The 18,801-nt window shown below is 38.9% G+C and overlaps 1 protein-coding gene across 5 annotated transcripts in view; it reads right to left on the minus strand.

Moving 5' to 3' along the window:
• The window catches only part of Grik1 (glutamate ionotropic receptor kainate type subunit 1), a 379,259-nt gene extending 363,876 nt beyond the window's left edge, over positions 1-15,383 (minus strand). For all 5 annotated transcript variants that reach the window (XM_055614914.1, XM_055614912.1, XM_055614913.1 and 2 more), the window contains exon 1: positions 14,713-15,383. In XM_055614914.1, the coding sequence (XP_055470889.1) occupies positions 14,713-14,830 (118 nt within the window). In that variant the 5' untranslated portion in view covers positions 14,831-15,383. The remainder of the gene's footprint in view (positions 1-14,712) is intronic.
• Positions 15,384-18,801: the final 3,418 nt, after the last annotated feature.

Raw genomic sequence — 18,801 nt, forward strand, 5'->3', positions numbered from 1 at the left:
TATTTCTGCACAATTCTTATGTCTTAAAATTTTGATAATGCATTCAAGAGAAAAAATAGATAACAATTGGAGAAAAATTGCAAGATAAACATACCAGAAGGAAGCTATCATTTACTCAATTTGTAGCTCGCTGAGGCATTATACAGATGTGACAGGGATCCTTAGATTATCAAATTGCTTTTCCCCCTGGTTTGAAAATGAACTACCTTATGGAGTTTTAATGAGCACTGGCTTACTCTTTGAGCAAAATAGCAGAGAAAATTCTACAAAACTTAGTGGTTTTTCTTTTCTTCCTTTCTGTTGTTGTTTCAGGACCAGCACAGGAAGCTCACAAACTCTGCCTCAGGTTTTGTTTGCTGGCTTTGGAATTTGAAACACATTGTGCTTCTTCAGAGTAAAGAGTATAAAGAAACATGGACAAAGTTGGCATTCAGGACACAGACAAGCCAACAACATTTAAAGTTATTCCCCCTCAGCCCTGTAAAATCAATAGTCCTGTTAGATAAAAGAGGATTTTCTAAGAGGAAATGATTAGAAATACAGAGGAGCATCTGAAAGCTTCAGAGAGAATAAAGGAAAAGTTAGCTTAATTGTCAAGAAGAATATGCAAATTGATTCTGAAAAACACAGGCATACAAAAAAATTAAAAAAGCAAGTACATACAATATCAAAGCAAAATAATAGAATATAAAGAAGAAAATTGTTTTCCAAACAGGATACAGGAAACATCTTTGGTGTGTGTGTGCATGTGTGTGTGTGTGTGTGTGTGTGTGTATGATTATAATGGACCCATGGCATGGTGAGCTTTATCTTAAGATCACTGTGAGATTAACTGCTCAAAACCTTAACCCCATCATGGTGAACTACGCAGTTTATATTCCAACAGGAGACACAATTCTTAACTTGCATTTTCATTTCTCTGAAACACACACTGTTTAAATTTGGTGACTAAGAGAGCTTTATGCCTCCATCTTTCCCATTATTTTCTTTTTTATAATGGCTCTCCTCAATCTTGACAATGTTATTCCTCTGCTTTCCAGTATTTATGAATACCTATCACTCATTTGTGTACTGAATATGAACTTAAGTGTTTTCTGAGTCAAACGCTGGCCCTGAATCCAGGTATTTCATCTATATAGACAAAGGGGTCATCTATGCACCAGTGTATCTCACTTGACATTTTCAAGTTCCCAGGCGAAGTCATCCCTAACTGCTGATACTCACACGTGTGTTAATGCAAACTCCACCACCATCCCCTTTTTTCTCACTTGTGCTGTTTACCTGAAGGGAAGTTTGCTGTGGTGTGCTCTGCAGTCTTCTGGTTCTCCTGGTGGGCTATCAGAGCATCTAAGGTGTGTGAAAATCTAGAATGAGATGTTCCGGAGAAGCACCCCTCACTTTGGGGCTTGGAATCAAATCCAGAATGTTGTACAGGCCAGGAATAGAGACCACCAGGTGCCACAGCCGCAGCTCTGGGAAGCACTCGGAATCCTGGGAGAAATGATTACCTTGGGGAGTATCATTCGGTGTCTTGCATAAACTTGCCTTTAGCGCTGAATAAGAAGCAAACGTGTGACATGCACCAGTGGTTTACCCCATGGCATTATCTCCAGGATCATGTGCCTCCCTTTATCTTGACTTTGGGATGAATTTCCCACACAGTTTACAGGCTGAAAAGTCCATAATTTTCTACCAATAAAACCCTCTCAACTGTGGGATCTTTCTTCAGTTACATTTTTCTAGTTCCTTGTTGCTTTTTTTTGGGGGGGGGAGGGGAGGCAACTCGCCTGTGTTCATCTTGTTTCACACTTGCCTTTGCACCATTAGTGAATTTTTTTTTTCAGATTGTAATATCTGTATCTGACCTCTATAAACCGCTGAAATATTTTTAGGATAAGAGTAGCTATAAATACAAGAATGAATAAATGAGCATGAAAAGGGTGGAGAGAGGGCAGAAACATAAATTAAATCCCCAGCCTCAGGAGATAAAAGGAAAGGTCAAAAGCTACTAAGAACCCTACTGTCTATTTGAAGGATGACCTCTCTTGAAACAGAAGACAGAAAAGGCTGCAGGAACACTGAAGCAAACTTGCTTCTGTATGCTTTCCAGGAACTGTTCAACAGACTTGGTCTTAGTCAGCTGTCCTCCTAGTCTCCCTCAGACCACCTATAGGGCAGGCATAAGATTATCAGAATTCTACACTGCTGGCCAGGCTTCTTTCTGATGTCATAGATGTGTGTGATTCTCTAGACATAGTTCTCTGTGCACATACATGCTTAGCCTATGCAGCGCAAAACACTCATTTCAATTGTTCCAATTAAGTTAGAGTAATAAAAGTACTTTGACAAGAGTCCGGGTAAATAAATCAGCAGTTTTAAAAGCATTGGCTGTTCTTCAGAGGACCTGGGATTTGATTCCTTATACCCACATGGTGGCTCACAACCATTTGTCACTCCAGTTCCAGGAGATTCAACAAACTCTCTGGCCTTTAGCAGCACCAGAGTCAAAAGTGGTATAGAAGTATACATATATACAGGAAGATAACAATATACATAAAATAAGACATAAAGTTATAAAATGGTGGCACAAAGGTAAGCATTTTGAATTGGTATGCCGCATCCCATTTTTTTGAGTTCCAGTTTTTATCAAATTTTTTAAAGATGATACTTCTTTGAACTATTTGCAAGATAAGTTGATCAGAAATGCCTACATAATATGAAGTTCAAGAAATGTGAAACTTGTTGTTTAGCTTCTTTATATACATTTTAGTATGTTTATCCTATATCATATGTCTAATATCCACCTGTAATTGAATTATACCATGTGTGTCTTTCTGCTTCTGGGATACCTCACTCAGGATGATCTTTTCTAGTTCCACCCATTTGCCTGCAAATTTCATGATTTCTTTGTTTTTAATTGCTGTGTAGTAATTCCATTTTGTAAATGCACCACAATTTCTTCTTCCATTTCTCAGTTGAAGGATATCTAGGTTGTTTCCAGATTCTGGCTATTACAAATAGAGCAGCTATGAACATAGCTGAACAAATGTTCTTGTTGAATGGTGGAGCATCTTTGGGGTATATGCCCAGGAGTGGTATAGCTGGTTGTTTAAGTATTACTATTTCTAATTTTCTGAGAAAGCGCCAGAATGATTTTCAATGCTTAATTCTCATTCAGAAAGGCAAACAGGATAGACATCGGAAGAGGAAGACAGAGAAAAGGACAGGAGCCTACCATAAAGCATCTCTGAAAGACTCCACCCAGCAGGGTATGGAAGCCAGTGCTGAGACTTATAGCCAAACTTTGGGCAGAGTTCAAGGAATCTTATGGAAGAAGAGGGAGATAGAAAGACCTGGAGGGGACAGTAGCTCCACAAGGGAATTAACAAAGCTAAAAAATCTGTGCCTGGGGATGCTCAAGACTGATGAATCAACCACGGATCATGCTTGGAGAGGACCTAGGCCCCCTGCTCAGATATAGCCCATGGGCAGCTCAGTGTCCAAGTGTGTTTCCTAGTAAGGGGAGCAGGGACAGTCTCTGCCATGAACTTCATTGCCTGCTCTTTGATCACCTTCCCCTGGTGAGATGGCCTAACTAGGCCACAGAGAAAGAGGATACAGAGAGCCCTGATGAGACCTGATAGCCTAGGGTCAGATTGTAGGGAAGGAGCATCTCTTCTATTAGGGGACTACAGGAAGGGAATGGGGGAAGGACAGGGAGAGAGGGTGTGACCAGGAGGGTGTGACAAGGGAGGAGGCTATAGCCTGAATACAAAGTGAATAAATTGTAATAAGTAATAAAAAAATTAAAAATGTGAAACTGCTTTAATGGTTAATATTAATTTTTCAACTTGGTAGGACCTAGATAAATGTCTGGGCATACTTGTAAGGAAGTTTCTCCCTAGATCGAGTTACTTGAGGAGAAGACACAGTCTAAAGAGTTGATGACAATATTAATGGGCTGGAGTTCCAGACAGAACAAAAACAAGAAGGCAGTTGAGCAGAATAATTTAGCCCTTTCAGCTTCATGATGCCGAATGCAAGGTGAGCAAATGTATTGAGCTCCTGCTGCCAAGTCCTTTCCCACTGAGATGTACTAAACCCTCACACTGAGCCAAATAAACCCTTCCCTTCTGAAGCTGCTCTGTCAAGTTCTTCATCACAACAGTAAGCAAGGTAACCAATTTAGACTAGTACTGTTTAACACGTTCATATTAAGACGCTATAGTTGACATTTCCTCCAGTGATAGCATGTTCCTGGATTTGCCTCTCCAGTCATGAGCACTGACAAGATGATACTTTAATTCACCTCCCACTTCCACTTTCTTTACAACACATTTCAACTTCACATTTTTAAAATAGTGTTGATTGGTATTGTGATCTTGGCATTTGGAAATGTTTATGTATTTCATTTGCCACTTAGCTTTCATTCATCTACATGCAAACTTCCCCACTTTTCTGGTGAGTGTATGAGGAAAGTGAAGGTCTCAAGAAAATAGAATGAAAAAAGGTGGCTCAGAATATAGCTAGGATGCCAGGATCTCAGCCACTCTTGGCAGCCTCAGATTCCTATTCAAATGATAAAATGGTGCTTTAAAATTGTAGAATGCTCTTGGTTAAATAATCTTATCTTCATTTATTTAAAAGGTTTGCATGACTTTTTGTTAACATATTACTCAGACTATTTTGTTGTTGTTGTTGTTGTTTTAAACATACAATTTCTATGGCTGTTCAAAGAAATTTCTGTATCTTCTCTTTCCTAAATACTCATGGTGCCAAGAAGAGGAAGCCAAGTGTGTACGACAATAAATGGTTACTTAACATATCTTTGTTGTATTTTGTACTGCTAACCAGTTTTTTTTTTTAAAGATAGCTTCATTATCCAGTTAGTCTTGAGTATCTTATGATAGATATCTCAGAAAGGTGGCAAAATACCATCAGTCTATCCCAGTGTAATCTTAAATTCTGCCATGTCTTCTCTGTTTGATATGGCCAAAGAGGTATTATCATAGCTACAAGAATTTCATAGGAAAACTCAGCCTGAAGAAACTTAAGAGATGCAGCAACACTGAGTTGGCAACCATCTCTGCACCTCGCCCCACTCTTCTCTGCCCTTTTGGCACCAGCATTCTCAGTGAACGTGTTTATTCTTGCGCCTTCCCAGCTATTCAAAATGCAACTACTCTTTCATGTTTTTTTAAACAAAGTAGAATATTTAAGGCATTGGTGAAAATGCAACTGAGATGTCAATATAAATCTATCTGTGTTTATACCTTAATATATATATACAATATTTGTATCAAAATCTATACAGTGAAAAGATAGCAATGAAGTATATTATATATATACATATCAAATTCTATGGGTATAATTTTATAAAATGGGATAGGTATTATCTGTAGCTTTATATAATATAATAAATAATACAGTTCATTGTGTTTTATATGCTTAAATACTAATGTAAATATTATACAGCAAATAACCATTTTTGTGTTCATATATGCCTTATATAGCATCTCTACTAGTTTTGCAAATATATATTTAGAGAAAAAGGGAGATAGAGATGGCAGCTTCAATCACCTTGACTTTCTTTTTAAAAGACTGCGTAATTACAACTTAAAGTTCTTTCATGGATTTAATTTTGGAAGTTTTGCTTCATATAACACTCAAAGTTAAGGCAAATGTGTGATAATAAAAGAATTCAGTTCATAGCTTCTCATTACCATTGGAAGGTCAGAGTCAAGGACGGGAGAAGGTGGAACACAGGCTCTGGTTTTAAGGTGACAACCTCTCACGCCCAGTCAGGAATGTGAGCAGAGATTCAATGCAATTAGATGTCAACACCAAAATGAGGACCGACGTGAGAGAAACTGTACTCATGGACGGCTTGGAGGGATGCTTCTTCCCTAGAGAACTTTAATCTCCATAGGGAGAAAAAGGAAAAGATATGTGTATAACTGTGCATTTTAGGTTGAAAGTGAGGACCTTGATATGACCCAGTGGAATTCTGGATTCTTGTGCCTAGTTAAGTTTGATGACAAAAAAATAGTCTCAGTTCCATATAATTGGCTCAGTGACTATCGGTGTTAGGCATAGCATAGCTGTATGCTTCTCTGCAGCAGTGTCTCAATACATCCCAAAGGAACTGCGTGCGTGTCTGCACCGATGCTCCTGTTCGCTACTACCTACAGTCTGATGAGCAGGGGAGTGACTTTACTCAAAGATGTTAGGACAAAAGCAAGCAAGGAATCCCTAAATCTGGAAGAACCCTCATCACAGTGCCCTTTTCACTATGCCTATCTGCATGCAAATGGCTGCTTCAATCACCTAGAAGCTGAAGAATGGCTGCTTTATCCAATCATGTTTAAATTGGACAAGTGTAATGATAGGAATCGAAAGAAATATCCCCAATTCACAGCCTTCACAGATTTCTCCTGTCTGCATTCACTGTATGTTTTTATCTAGAAGCATAAATAACTAGAGGCAACTAAGAAATGCTAAGAGAAGGGGAAATAGTCTTACCAGGGAATAACACACTAACTGATTATTCAATACCAAATTGTCAGTATTGAAAACATACATAATGCAGACTGTACTTATATATTTAGGAATATGTATGTATGAACATATTATATGCACACATATAATATGCATCTATTATATTTATATAATGGATAGACACACACATACATGTATGTAACAAAAGAGACCATGAATTTGAAAGATCACTTAGGGGTGTATGCGAGGGTTTGGAAGGAGTTAGGCAAAGGGGGACATGATATAATTATATTAGAATCTCAAAATATAACAAAAATAATTCTAAAATGAAGAAATTATATACCACTGGATGTGACATCATATACTCAGGTATGTATTGTTATAAGTGTTTTCTATTTTAATGCATGATTCATTAGAAAGAATATATTTAGTGGCCTTTTTTCATACTTTAAGTCTGCATGACTGTTTTCTTAGCTGTTCTTTCCAGGTGAAGATTTACAATGGTTTATAAAGGGTCTTGACAGTGAAGTGAGCATGTATAGAAACAGCCTTAGGGTACAAATGTATCCTAAGAACAAAGAGAGCACAAATTGTCCAGGATTCAAAAGGTAAATATTGCTTTTACACTTCAGAGATGGCTCTCCTTACTGATCCACTGGCCACATCTTTTAAAGTATAAACGTCAGAGACATCAGAATGCAACTTCAGTTTATAAAATATCAGTTTGACAAAATATCTAATACAGTGTTTAGAATTTTAAAGAGGAAAAAAAAAAGAAAAATGAAAAGAAAAGACCGAAGTAAGAGTTCTGTTGGTAAAATGCTTCCTGAATAGTATGGAGACGTGTGTGTGTGTGTGCATATATACACACATATGTATACATATATATGTATGTACTTATCTATCTATCTATCTATCTATCTATCTATCTATCTATCTATCTACACACATATACAATGCACAATAATATATGATTATTCTTTCCAGATCTGGGGAGGCAGGGACATTTGGATCTCCGAAGCTTACTGGATAGACAGTAGAGACCATCTCACAAATCAAGCAAACCCAACAATAAAATAAAACAAAACAAAAACCCCTGAGTAATAATACTCAGTACAGTTGACCTCTGCCCATGAGCACACACACACCTAACCATATCTCTGCACACATTGCACATAAAATAAAAGAAAGATGAACCTAAAAGTTCCAATTGAGTTCTCACTTAAAACAGACCTGATTTTCACCATCCTTTTTCAATTTGAATTATGAACTACTTTATCAGCTCTGGGAATTAAGTATTGATTTTTAAAGGCATATTTAAACTATTTTGTGAAGAAAGAAATTCTTGCAAACCGATTGCTGTAAGTTTCCATTCAAGGACATCATCACTTCGTGTCTTTAACAGGGTAGGTTGCATTACCTGAATCAATATCCATAGTTAAATTGCATTTAATTAAGTATAAAAATCATATAATAGTAGAAAACCAAGAAGTTAATGGATAAAAGCAGTTAATGGCTGATTTTCCGTAATCTTGTTGCGGAATTCTAAGGATGACTTATAGACATTTTTGTCTGTAACAGCTTTTATACAAAATTTATTTGTTAATAATTTTCTAACATTAACTGTGGCTGCCTTTATTTTGGTGAAATTCTTAGAAAACACTATAGCATACTATAAAGAAATGATATTTTTTGCATTTCTTTTAATATATTTACTTGCAGATCTTTATTACTGAAACAAGGTTATTCCCGAAGCCCGTATGCTTTGAGACTTCTAGTTTTAATGTATTTTACTTCTTAATAAGGTTTTAACTTATTGAAACATTGAGGAAATAGCTCACAGGATTCTCTTATACACCACTCAGTGTCTCCTATTATTTACATCATAAATTACTATGGTATATTCGTCATAATTAAGGAGCCATTATAAATACCAGAGTAATAAAAGCTGCTGGTTTTTATTCAGAGTGCTTAGATATTGCCTCCCATCATTTTCTGCTCTGGGATCTTGTATGGATGCCACTTTACATTTTTTTCTCATTGTGTCTCAGTAGGCATCTCTCCACTGTCCCTATGCTTTCCATGACCCTGGCTGTCCTGATGACTATTGGCTGGCTCTTTTCAAGGAAGACCTTTCGCTGGAATTTGTTTGCTCTTTTATCATAACTGGAGTTGGGAGAAAAGACCAGGAAGTCAAAGTTCATTTTGTATCACACCACACATCAGGTGCACACATTATCAAGTGTTTATCATTGGTGATAATGATAACCACTTGCTCTTCTCCCCTCTTTCCCTTGGAAAACATGACTCTTTCCCACAATAACTTATTTCTGTTTTCCACACCAGTGTATATGAATCAGAGACCATAAAAACCAGTTAGCTTTTACGTTCTTTGCATACAACCTCAGTGGGGCTTGAGAAAGCACCTTCTTAACTCCTTGTCAGTAAGAGACATTTCTGCTCTAGTGTATGGATTTTCATCACTGTTTCTAGAACCATCTTTTGCTCTGAGGACTCCTGAGTATTAGTTGCCCAGGGAACTACTGGGATGCCATTGTTTGAGGTCATCTCAGTTGGAAGAACTAGAGAACGTCCAATGTGTGTATATACCCAGTCTTGTACAGACTGAGTTGGAATCAGCCTGTGAAATAGTGTGAATGTTCTGCCTTAACACTGACTGTTCTTGAATTTGCTCAATACACTAAACAAGTCACTTTAATCCATTATCTTCTGCATTGTTAAATTAAAATAGTAAGCTATGATGACATTCCATTCTCCAAATTAATAACAATTAATCATCAGATTTCTACAAAATAAAGTAAGCTGAGTTTGAGCCCCTGCATCGGTATGGTTAAAGGGAGATGTAAGTTGTCTTTTGACCTCCACACTCACAGAGTTCTGGGCAAGACTCTACTTCAGTAAGTAAATATATACTTTAAAAGTTAAAATGTGTTTTTAGTCATAAATCACAATGAACATCAGTCTCTAAACATCAGACCCCCGTAGAGTCTCTGTAAAAGGCATCATACAAAAAGGGTGCAGAACTTGAGTTACTCACACGGAGCAGCAGGCAGGGCTTTCGTTCTGTGAGTTTTAGAATGTGGTTCTGGAATTTTATTTTGTTTTTATTCATTTGGCCAATATTTCTACTACCAAACTCTGGATTGATAAATTTAGCGGGACACGGATGTTTACGATGCAATAAAAACTTTCTGACAGTAAAAATGGGGTTGACTTAAATAATGGAAAAGTGATTTGTGGGTTTTTTTCTCTGAAAGGTTTTAATGTATTTGTAATATACAAACTTGTATATTTGTAATATACGAATACACTTCAGAATTCTGTAAGAAAGAGCAGTTTCACACACTAGATCAGAGGAAGCGATCATTCTAGATCACAGACCTCTGTCCTGCTCACCAATAGAGAAAGTGAGGAAGAGTCTTCTGAGTTTCACAACACCATAGGCACTTTACAGATGTTATGGCAAACCCCCTTCCCTCCAAATCCATGTACCTATAATCGACCTTGTGATGTTGGACCAGTTTTAAAAATGACAGTCATACACATGTATCTATTTCTTCTTTGGTTTCTTCATTACTCTGATACAAATAGATTCTACAGACTCTCGGGACATGGGCGATGTTCTTGGTATTATACACATAATAAGATGGAAAATGAGGAAGGCTACGGGAATGCTCTTCTTCAGAACCACTTCAATCAAGCATGCCATGAGCTAAAAAATGTTTTCTAGGCATAGAGATCACATTTCCTCTCCAAGTTGATTACATTTGTTCATGTTTCCTTGCTGCTAACAGTATCAAATATAAGACATATTCATTTTTTCCTCGTCTCCAAACCACTAACAAAAGCAGACCCATGCACAGTACAATGGAGTTTAATGCAAGACACTTAAAATGAATATTAATGCCAGAAGAGCTAGCTTCCCATTCACACATTTTTAAAAATTAGAGACATAATTTAGTTAGAGTCACCAAACCACATAAAAAGTCACAAACCACAAAAAAAGAAGCCAGAGTTGAGAGGAATGTGGTATAAACATCAGGCTTACAAAAATCAATATTGGTCTTAAAAGCAAATGATAGAGAATTGTAAGACAAATGGTTTGTTGATTTTGAGCGCATGTTATGACCAGCTAGGAACTCTATTGCTTTTTGTTTGTTTGTTTGTTTGTTTGTTTGTTTGAGCTGATACAGACCTTCTGGATCCTTTCCAGGGTTATCTGGAGATTTAAAGTTACTGTGAAGGCCAACACACTTCCAAAAGTGCCAGTGTTAAGTGTGAGTGTATGTAAGCCAGCAGAGCTTCCAACACAGGAACATCTCTCCTCTAGATTCCCTTCCCAGGTTTGGCAGCACCGACTGCCTACACTCTATGCACTATCAGGCCTTCACGTGATCTTTCTCATCTGCGAAATAAAGCAAATCGGCGGCAGTACAAGAGCTGAAAATTCTACAAAATAATGTTTGAAAAATATTAACAATTTGATAAAAACTAAAATAGCAAGGTGATTTTAAATTAGTGAAACATAAGCTGCAAGGGATACATGTGCCTAACCTTTGTGCTTACTGCTGTGTTACAGTAGAGAATAGGTCATTGGGTAGGCATTGGATGAAGAATATGAACTCAAAAAATATATATATATCAAGGACCTAAAGAATAGAGACACGTTTCTATTATTTGACTGTCTATTATTTGACATAAGGAAAAATTAAATATCTGGTGTTTATACTGAACTTCACTGCAACAAAAATACAGGCAATATAAACCCAAATGAAAACTTTAGGTGTTCTGTTAAGGTCTCTTAGAAATGATGCTACAGATGACATAAAAAATGATATATAATAATTTGGACTCTTAAGAGGAGTACAGAAACGTGAAGAATTATATACCTACTCTCGATTTCCACTTCATATAAATATGCCCATTTTTCTTTTTATATGGGATACTTAACTACACGGTATGCTGTGTAACATAATTGTTGTAGGCTGCAAAATGGGTATTTAACTGCCCTGTGTAAAATAGGAAGAGCAGATGCCAATACTTGTAGTTCCATGTGAGGAATTTAGACTTAGAAGTGCTAAATGTTTAGGAAAACAACACCCAATGAAATTTAAATCTAGGATCATAAATAAAATGTCAACAACAACAACAACAACAAAAAACCAACTTAAAAGCAAACAGCAGCAATAATGGAACTGATACTCAGTTTTTAAAGACCCTTAATATTCTATTTCATGTTCTGTTCCTGTTAATTTTATTAATGGGACTCGGAGGCTCCTGTTAGTTTTCATTTGAGTTCTCAGATACAATTACAAAGGTCGCTGAGACTGGCTAACTCTCACTGAGACACACACTCAGCTAGTGATGGAATTGGATCCAAGCCTACACATGTTCCATCGAGACCTGCTTCAGGAAGTCTGACCACCTTGAGTTCTATGCTTTCCCTTCACGCTTAGGACTGTCGAAATGATAGAGTTTACTAGTAAATAAATCTTTCTGTTCTTTCTGCTTTGTGCTTTATGTATGTCCACATGGGCTATTTTCCCCACTAACGGAAGTGTGCTACATTTGGAAATTTTAGAGGATGTCTATGATGATGAGGCTCACAGGTCAACTAAATGTATATGATAGGCAACTGCTTCCTGATATATACCAGCGTATACAAAAAGGCTAAAATCACTCTGGAGTGTATGTGAATTTCAGAGTCATTTTATGTTTTTGCTTTGTAATATGCTGGAAAACGTCTTCAATGTAGGAGTGTTATTTAGGGTTGTACACTCTGTTGGATGACATTTATGGTCTCCAGCTTTATATAAGACTATTACCCATATGAATGTATTCGAAGACATTTTCCCAATACACACATGCTGGAGCCTGACATGTATTAATTTTCAGTAACTTCTAAGATGGCATGTGTGAAATTTACACTTTTCTCAGTTGCTAAAGTGTAAGCAGATACTTCAAGAAAGCTACAAACCATCATTTGGCTGCCTTTTCCATATAAAGGCATTTGGAAGTGTCTGGTTTTTATCCTAAACTTTACTTGGAGATATTTCAAGTTATTGAGCAAGCATTTAGATTGACAATCAAGAGTTCCTACTCATTGGTTCACTGGGTTCTTGGAAGTTTGTTAAGAAGAGAAACAAGGGATGAAAATGAATACAGTTTTACTTCTTCTCACACACAGAGTTTTGTTGAGTTGCCTGCTCCTTTGATATTTTGCACTCAGGATTGGACTTGACTGACAAGAAACTCACTGTAAAAAGCAGGTTTCCTCTGAGATAAGGCTCGTTTCAATGGTGCTGAGTGTTTATCCTTCAAGAGCTACGTGGGGGTCCTTATACACAGAGTGTTAGTGCCCATGCCAACAACAGGTCTCACAGGGCCAAAGAAGGGAAACACGTGTGTTGCATATGAACACCAGTATTTACAATGCCTCGTTATGCACTGTGACTCACAATTAAAGGGAAAAAATGATTATTTTGTGGGATGTATCATAAGGTCAGTGAATGCTGTTGGTTGTTTTTCATTTTGAAAATAACTTTCAAATGGTTGATTGTGATTGTTTACAATTTGGCTGGGACATTTCTGACACACGGTTGCCATTTTCAAAATGTATAACAGGAAAGCAAAACACCGACTCTGCTAATAACCACTGGAAATTGTTGCGCATTTTGTTTACTTTGTATTCTTCACATTATTGTTTTACTAAACGAAGCACATTTGACAGCATCTAAAGTCCAGGCTTGAATATATATTGGGCAAATACTGTTTGGGTCAAAATCAATCATGATTCTTTAAAAAATGTTTGGAAATCTATCACTACATTGGAAACTAGCCAAAAAAAATATGTATTCCCCCCCCCCCCCCACAGTCTAGAAGAAACATGTAAAGTTAGTATTTGGGATTTTTCTTTTCCTTAAAAACTAAACTTCATGAGCCTCGAGAAGATGCCCTTCAAACAGTGAGCTTATTTTGGGAGGGGGTAGACATAGTGTCAAAAGCAAATAAGCAAGCAGTGTATTCTGAGTTTTTCTGAGGGTCTCACTAGTTGAAAATCAGTTCTAGTGTAGTCCCTGAGCAACTTGGACGCTTCGCAGCCTCACTGTGAACTGCTCTGCAAAGCGCAGGCATACTCAGTCAATTCCTAGAAAGAGTATGGGTTGGAAAGATAGGAGCCCTAGGCTTCAGTTTTTGCTAAGTGAGATGTGGGAAATGCTGAGAGACCTATCAGCAGGTACCACGGTACCTATGGCTCTCCCTGTGACCATCTCTAGTTAAGAAGAGGAACCAAGAAGGTGCTCTGAGAATTGAAATGCAGTAGTTTGAAAGGAGAAAGTTGAGGGGTGTGTCAGTGCCCAAAGCACAGATCTTCCAGAGGCCTTGAGTGCAGGTACCTGAGTCAACAGCTGGCCTTTTGTTCTGCCTGTGACACCCCAGGACCCCAGTCTTTAGTGTTCCAGGAGGCTCTTTTCAATCTCCTTGGTGATTTAAACCCAAAGTCTCCCAGGAAGTTGCCTGGTTTAGGAATCAGAAGACAGAGTGGCTTGCAGGTTGAAAAGAGTGGGCAGGGAAAGAAACTTTGGTATTCATTGATCACCCTCCCAGTTCCTTGCTCTCTCAAACTCTGCAGTGGACAGCTCTAGACTTTCTAGACTGCACACAAAAGAAGCCAATTTAGAGATGAAAACTTGACAGCTTTGAGCTAATGTGTTTGTGACAGTCCCGTGGTTCAGGGATTTCCATTCTTAAGGTTTGGACATGCTTGTGGTGACCAGGACGATCGGACTGATGGACATACACTTAGGCACCTGGAAGAGAGATTTTACCCCGCCCCCAACTCGCCCAATTCAACTGGTCAAAGGTGCAGCCTTGATGTAGAGTAGCAGCCAGCCCAGTTGAGGCTGGATCTCACCCCCAACCCCTGCACGGTTCCTTGGGTTCTTGGATCTCAAATTGAAAAAAAACCCGCCAACCCTACATTCCGGGAAAGCCCGGTACCTGTCAGGAGGGAAAAGTGACCGACTCTTACTTTGTTGTGGAGCTTTGGTTGCGCACTGACTCCCACCCGCCCCATCTAAGGTCCCCGCGCCGCCTGCTGCCCTGCCCGGGACGCGCTGCGCCTTCCGGCGACTAGGAGCGACCAGGACCCCTGGAGCTCACAGCTTGGAGCGCTTCCGCGGGCTCACTCACCGATCCTTAGCACTTGCGGGGCGGTCTGAGGGAGGATGTAGCACAGGAAATAGAGGAGTGTCCAGCTGGTGTCCCTGGTCCAGAGCCCGGGCTGGATGAGGACTGTGCCGCGCTCCATCTTCCAAGCTTCTTAATTCATGCCGAGACACAGTCGTGGCCTCACGCCCGTAAGATGCACCCAACTTGGGCTGGGTCCCCGCCTCATTCTCCCTGGATGCTCCGAGTCTGCACACCGCGCGCTCTCAGCTCTCGGGAGAGCTAGCTGGAGGGAACACGCGTGGAGCTGTAGAAGGGGCTTAGGTGGCTGAGCTGCTTGGGGCTTCTTGCACCGGTCGTTAGCCCATCACTGCTCGTCCTCCTCCTCCTCCTTGGGCCGCATACCTCCAAGAATCGGCACGATCCCGCTCCGGGAGACCAGAGACCAGCTGAGGAAAGTTGCTACCTCGATTTGCTGGAACGTCTCACTCCTTCGTCCTCTGGTCAGATGCAGAAGTGATGGGTAGAGGGTGCAGGGTGCAGTGAGGAAAGGGGAGGAAAGGGGGGAAGAAGACACCCAAGGAAGAGAGAGAACTGGGTGAGTTGGTGCAGCGCTCAGACCAAGCGGGGTGAGCTCCAGCAGGTTAACTGCGATACAAGCTGGGCTTTTGCTTCTTTCTCAGTCCTGCTTTTCCTCCTCCTCCTCTCTTAGCCCCACCCTTTATTTACTGCCCGCCCCAGCCAACCCTACTAACCCAGCCAGACACTCTCACACAGTAGCGCGCATACGCTCTCGTGCACGCGCGCGCGGGGACACACACACACACACACACACAGACACACACGCGTGCACGCACACACACCACACTCACTCGCACGCACACAAATGCACAGGCACATACACATTCGCACCTTGCTCGCAAAGCGCACATGCAGTCACTCTCCCTCAACTTTGCGCCGCGGTGCTGGGAAGTCCATTGAGTCTTGCATTCCCAAGACAGATCAAATATAACCTATAGATGTGTAGGCAAAAGGAGTTCTGCAATCCCCTGTGAATGACAGCCTAACGGCTCGGCGCCTATGTGGGGGTCTTAGGTATAGATGGCTAACATGTGATAGAAAATGACACCCTCCGAGGGCGATATTTAAGAAATTACCCGTTTCCATTTTAAACTCTGACAAGGATGAAGAGAAAGGGAGACGAAGGGAAAGAGAAGGAGGAGGAAGATGAAGAAGGAGGAGAAATAGGTACTCTTCAGTCTTTTTAGATTATAGCGACTCTTCCTACCTCGACCCAAGATAATGTCTTGAAAATTGCTTCCGTTTACAAGCGCAGAGCTGAGAAAGAGGCAGCTTTGGGCATGCTGCTTTTCTTAATTTCTTTTGACTGTCACATTTGAACACTGGAAATAGGCTATTCTAACAATGTAGGTTTAGAGACCATTTCTCTGTAGAAGGACAAGGACACTTCCCTGGGGAAATCAGCTTTCGTCATGTTGGCTTAATTTCCTTTGAGCTTTCTGGGGAATGTTCCATATAAATGTTGCTGGTTCTGTCTGAACACCTTAAGGTGCCCCCCTCCTTTTTTTTTTTTTTTTTTCCTAAGTAAGGATTTGGAAAGTTGATCTAAACTGAGTTAATTCATGAAAGAAAAAAAAAATCATAGTTGTATGAATCCAGAATGTGAAAAAAAATACAAAATCAGCGTCTCATAAAACTCCTTTATTTCAGCTGGGTGTGGTGGTACAAGCACTCTGGGAGGCAGAGGCAATCTGATTGCTGTGAGGTCGAGGCCAGCCTGGTGTACAAAGTGAGTCCAAGACAGCCAGGGCTATTACACAGAGAAATCTTAATTTTAAAAAAATTCACAAAAAAACCCAAAACACCCCAACCTCATTTATTCCACAAATGCTTTTGGAGTAGCTTATATGTGGTGGCAGCAACTCTGCTCCCCAAAGAACCCATCCTGAGGAAAACACATCTTCTCTCTCCTAAGGAGGCTATACTGTTGCTCTGATTTTATGTGTAATTCTCAGTTTTTGAGAAAATATAACATACACTCAGATAAGAAGAGGATTTATGCCGATTTGGGGGTGCACCTTGCCAATGAATAGAATCAAGATGGCTATCGGTAGAAACTCAAAGTTTTTGTCTTGAACAAAGAGAGCCTTCTTAGTGTTGGCTAAAGAAGAAGAAATGCAAAAGTAAGAATAATAGATGAAATTCATAGAAAAAATAAATAACTTATTTTAGACTGTTTCTAAGACCAGATTGAATCAAACAATGACATGCTCTACTTCAAAAGAGAGCCATCCATAATCTCAACCCATTCATCCTTCCACCTACTCACTAATGCATCCATCCGTGCATCCATCTCCTCTCCATCCCTCCATCTCTCCCTTTATCCATGAATCCATCCATTCTTCTGTCTATGCAATATATATTTATTGAGGATCTACTTCCTGTGTAACAGTGTGCCAAACCCTGAACACACAGTAGGAATATGGTTGCTGCTGGCATGAAACACATAGAAATGTGGGTCCCGGGAATTTAGCTCAGTGGTAGAGCTCCTGCCCGGTAGACATAGGCCCTGGGGGTCTTCTCTCAAACATAAAACAATCAATCAGTTTTAGAAAGCCATACTTCAGGTAGAATGAAAAGAATGAACCTCATTTAGGAGCTTGTGAAGGAAGGATTACTGTCATATTGATCCTTTGATAAACAACTGGTATTTGTTAAAGCAAGACTAAAATTAATATATATGTATTAATATATATGTATATAATATATGTATACATATATGTTATATATTATATGTTTATATTAATTATTATATATTATAATTACTACATATAAATTATTATTTATATATTTATAAATATATAATATATGAATATATTATATAATAGATATGTTATATAATATATATGTATTAATATATTATATGTTATATATTATTAATATATACATTAATTGGTTTATTTTTTAACTTGAGAAATTTCTTAAGCACATCTAGTCATTTGTTCTTTTCTGAAATATCTAAAGCTAAGGAATAGTAGGTGACATACCATATTACAACTGCTTGGAAATGCAAGGTCGAGAATCAAGTTGTTTTCTGACCAAATGTTTTGGTCTAGATTTCAGCAGATTCTAGTTTGTTTGTTTGTTTAGAATTGGTTAATTAAAAATAACAACAGCAAAAAAAAAAACCCAAACCAACTAACCTAACAGATAAACAAAACTCCCTCACTAGTAGCTTGTGTTTGCCTAGCCATTTCTAGATTTCTTACATTGTCTTGCACAGATCTTTTCTGTTAGAAAGAATCCTGAGATTGATTATAGTTAAAAAAATATCTACAACAGCATTCTATTCCATTTTCAGGTGCAAACCAGGACAGGGAAAGGGTATCCCACATGGTCCTCCTGGATTCTCACATCCTTTCAGAAAACCTCAGGAAACTAAAACTTCTAAAGACATAGATGAAGTAACACGGATGTGACAGCCACCTTTTGCAGGAAAATGGTTCTGAATAGTTGTTAAGGAGCAGAAAACATGCAAAGCAGTGGCAACTCAGCTTTAGGTTTCCATTCCTTCGGTATAATTGTAAACTACTTGTTACTCAGCATAATCTAAACAGTCTGACTGGTACATTCTTCGAGTTGTCACAGCCTTATATCTAACATGAAAGTAATAATACCACAAAGGATCATTGAAGCATTGAGGCACACTATAGGACTTATTGCCCACAACCCTCACTATCTGTGAGTTTTCTGCTGGTTACATTCTGACTAAAGGAATCCATACCTAACATTCCATTACTAGTGTAAACAGGCCCCAGGGGATGATGACCAAGACATTTTCTCTGCTGCAAAATAAGTTAACAAAACTGCTCCAATTAACAATATAATAATAAGGTGTGTGTGTTCTGATACTATTTCAAGAAATTTTCCTAGTTTTCAAATGTGCAACCCCTAGGATATGAGTGAATTTTTCCTCCTCATTGTTAGAGAGAAATTGGATTTTGCAGGATTCTTAAAGAATCCATGGCTCACTTATGTTACTTTTCAGTATCATCTATAGGCTTCTGTAAAGTGCAACACAGAAATTTATCT

The sequence above is a fragment of the Psammomys obesus genome, unplaced genomic scaffold (genome assembly GCF_907164565.1).
Source record: "Psammomys obesus unplaced genomic scaffold, mPsaObe1.curated_primary_1811, whole genome shotgun sequence".
NCBI classification, from domain to species: domain Eukaryota; kingdom Metazoa; phylum Chordata; class Mammalia; order Rodentia; family Muridae; genus Psammomys; species Psammomys obesus.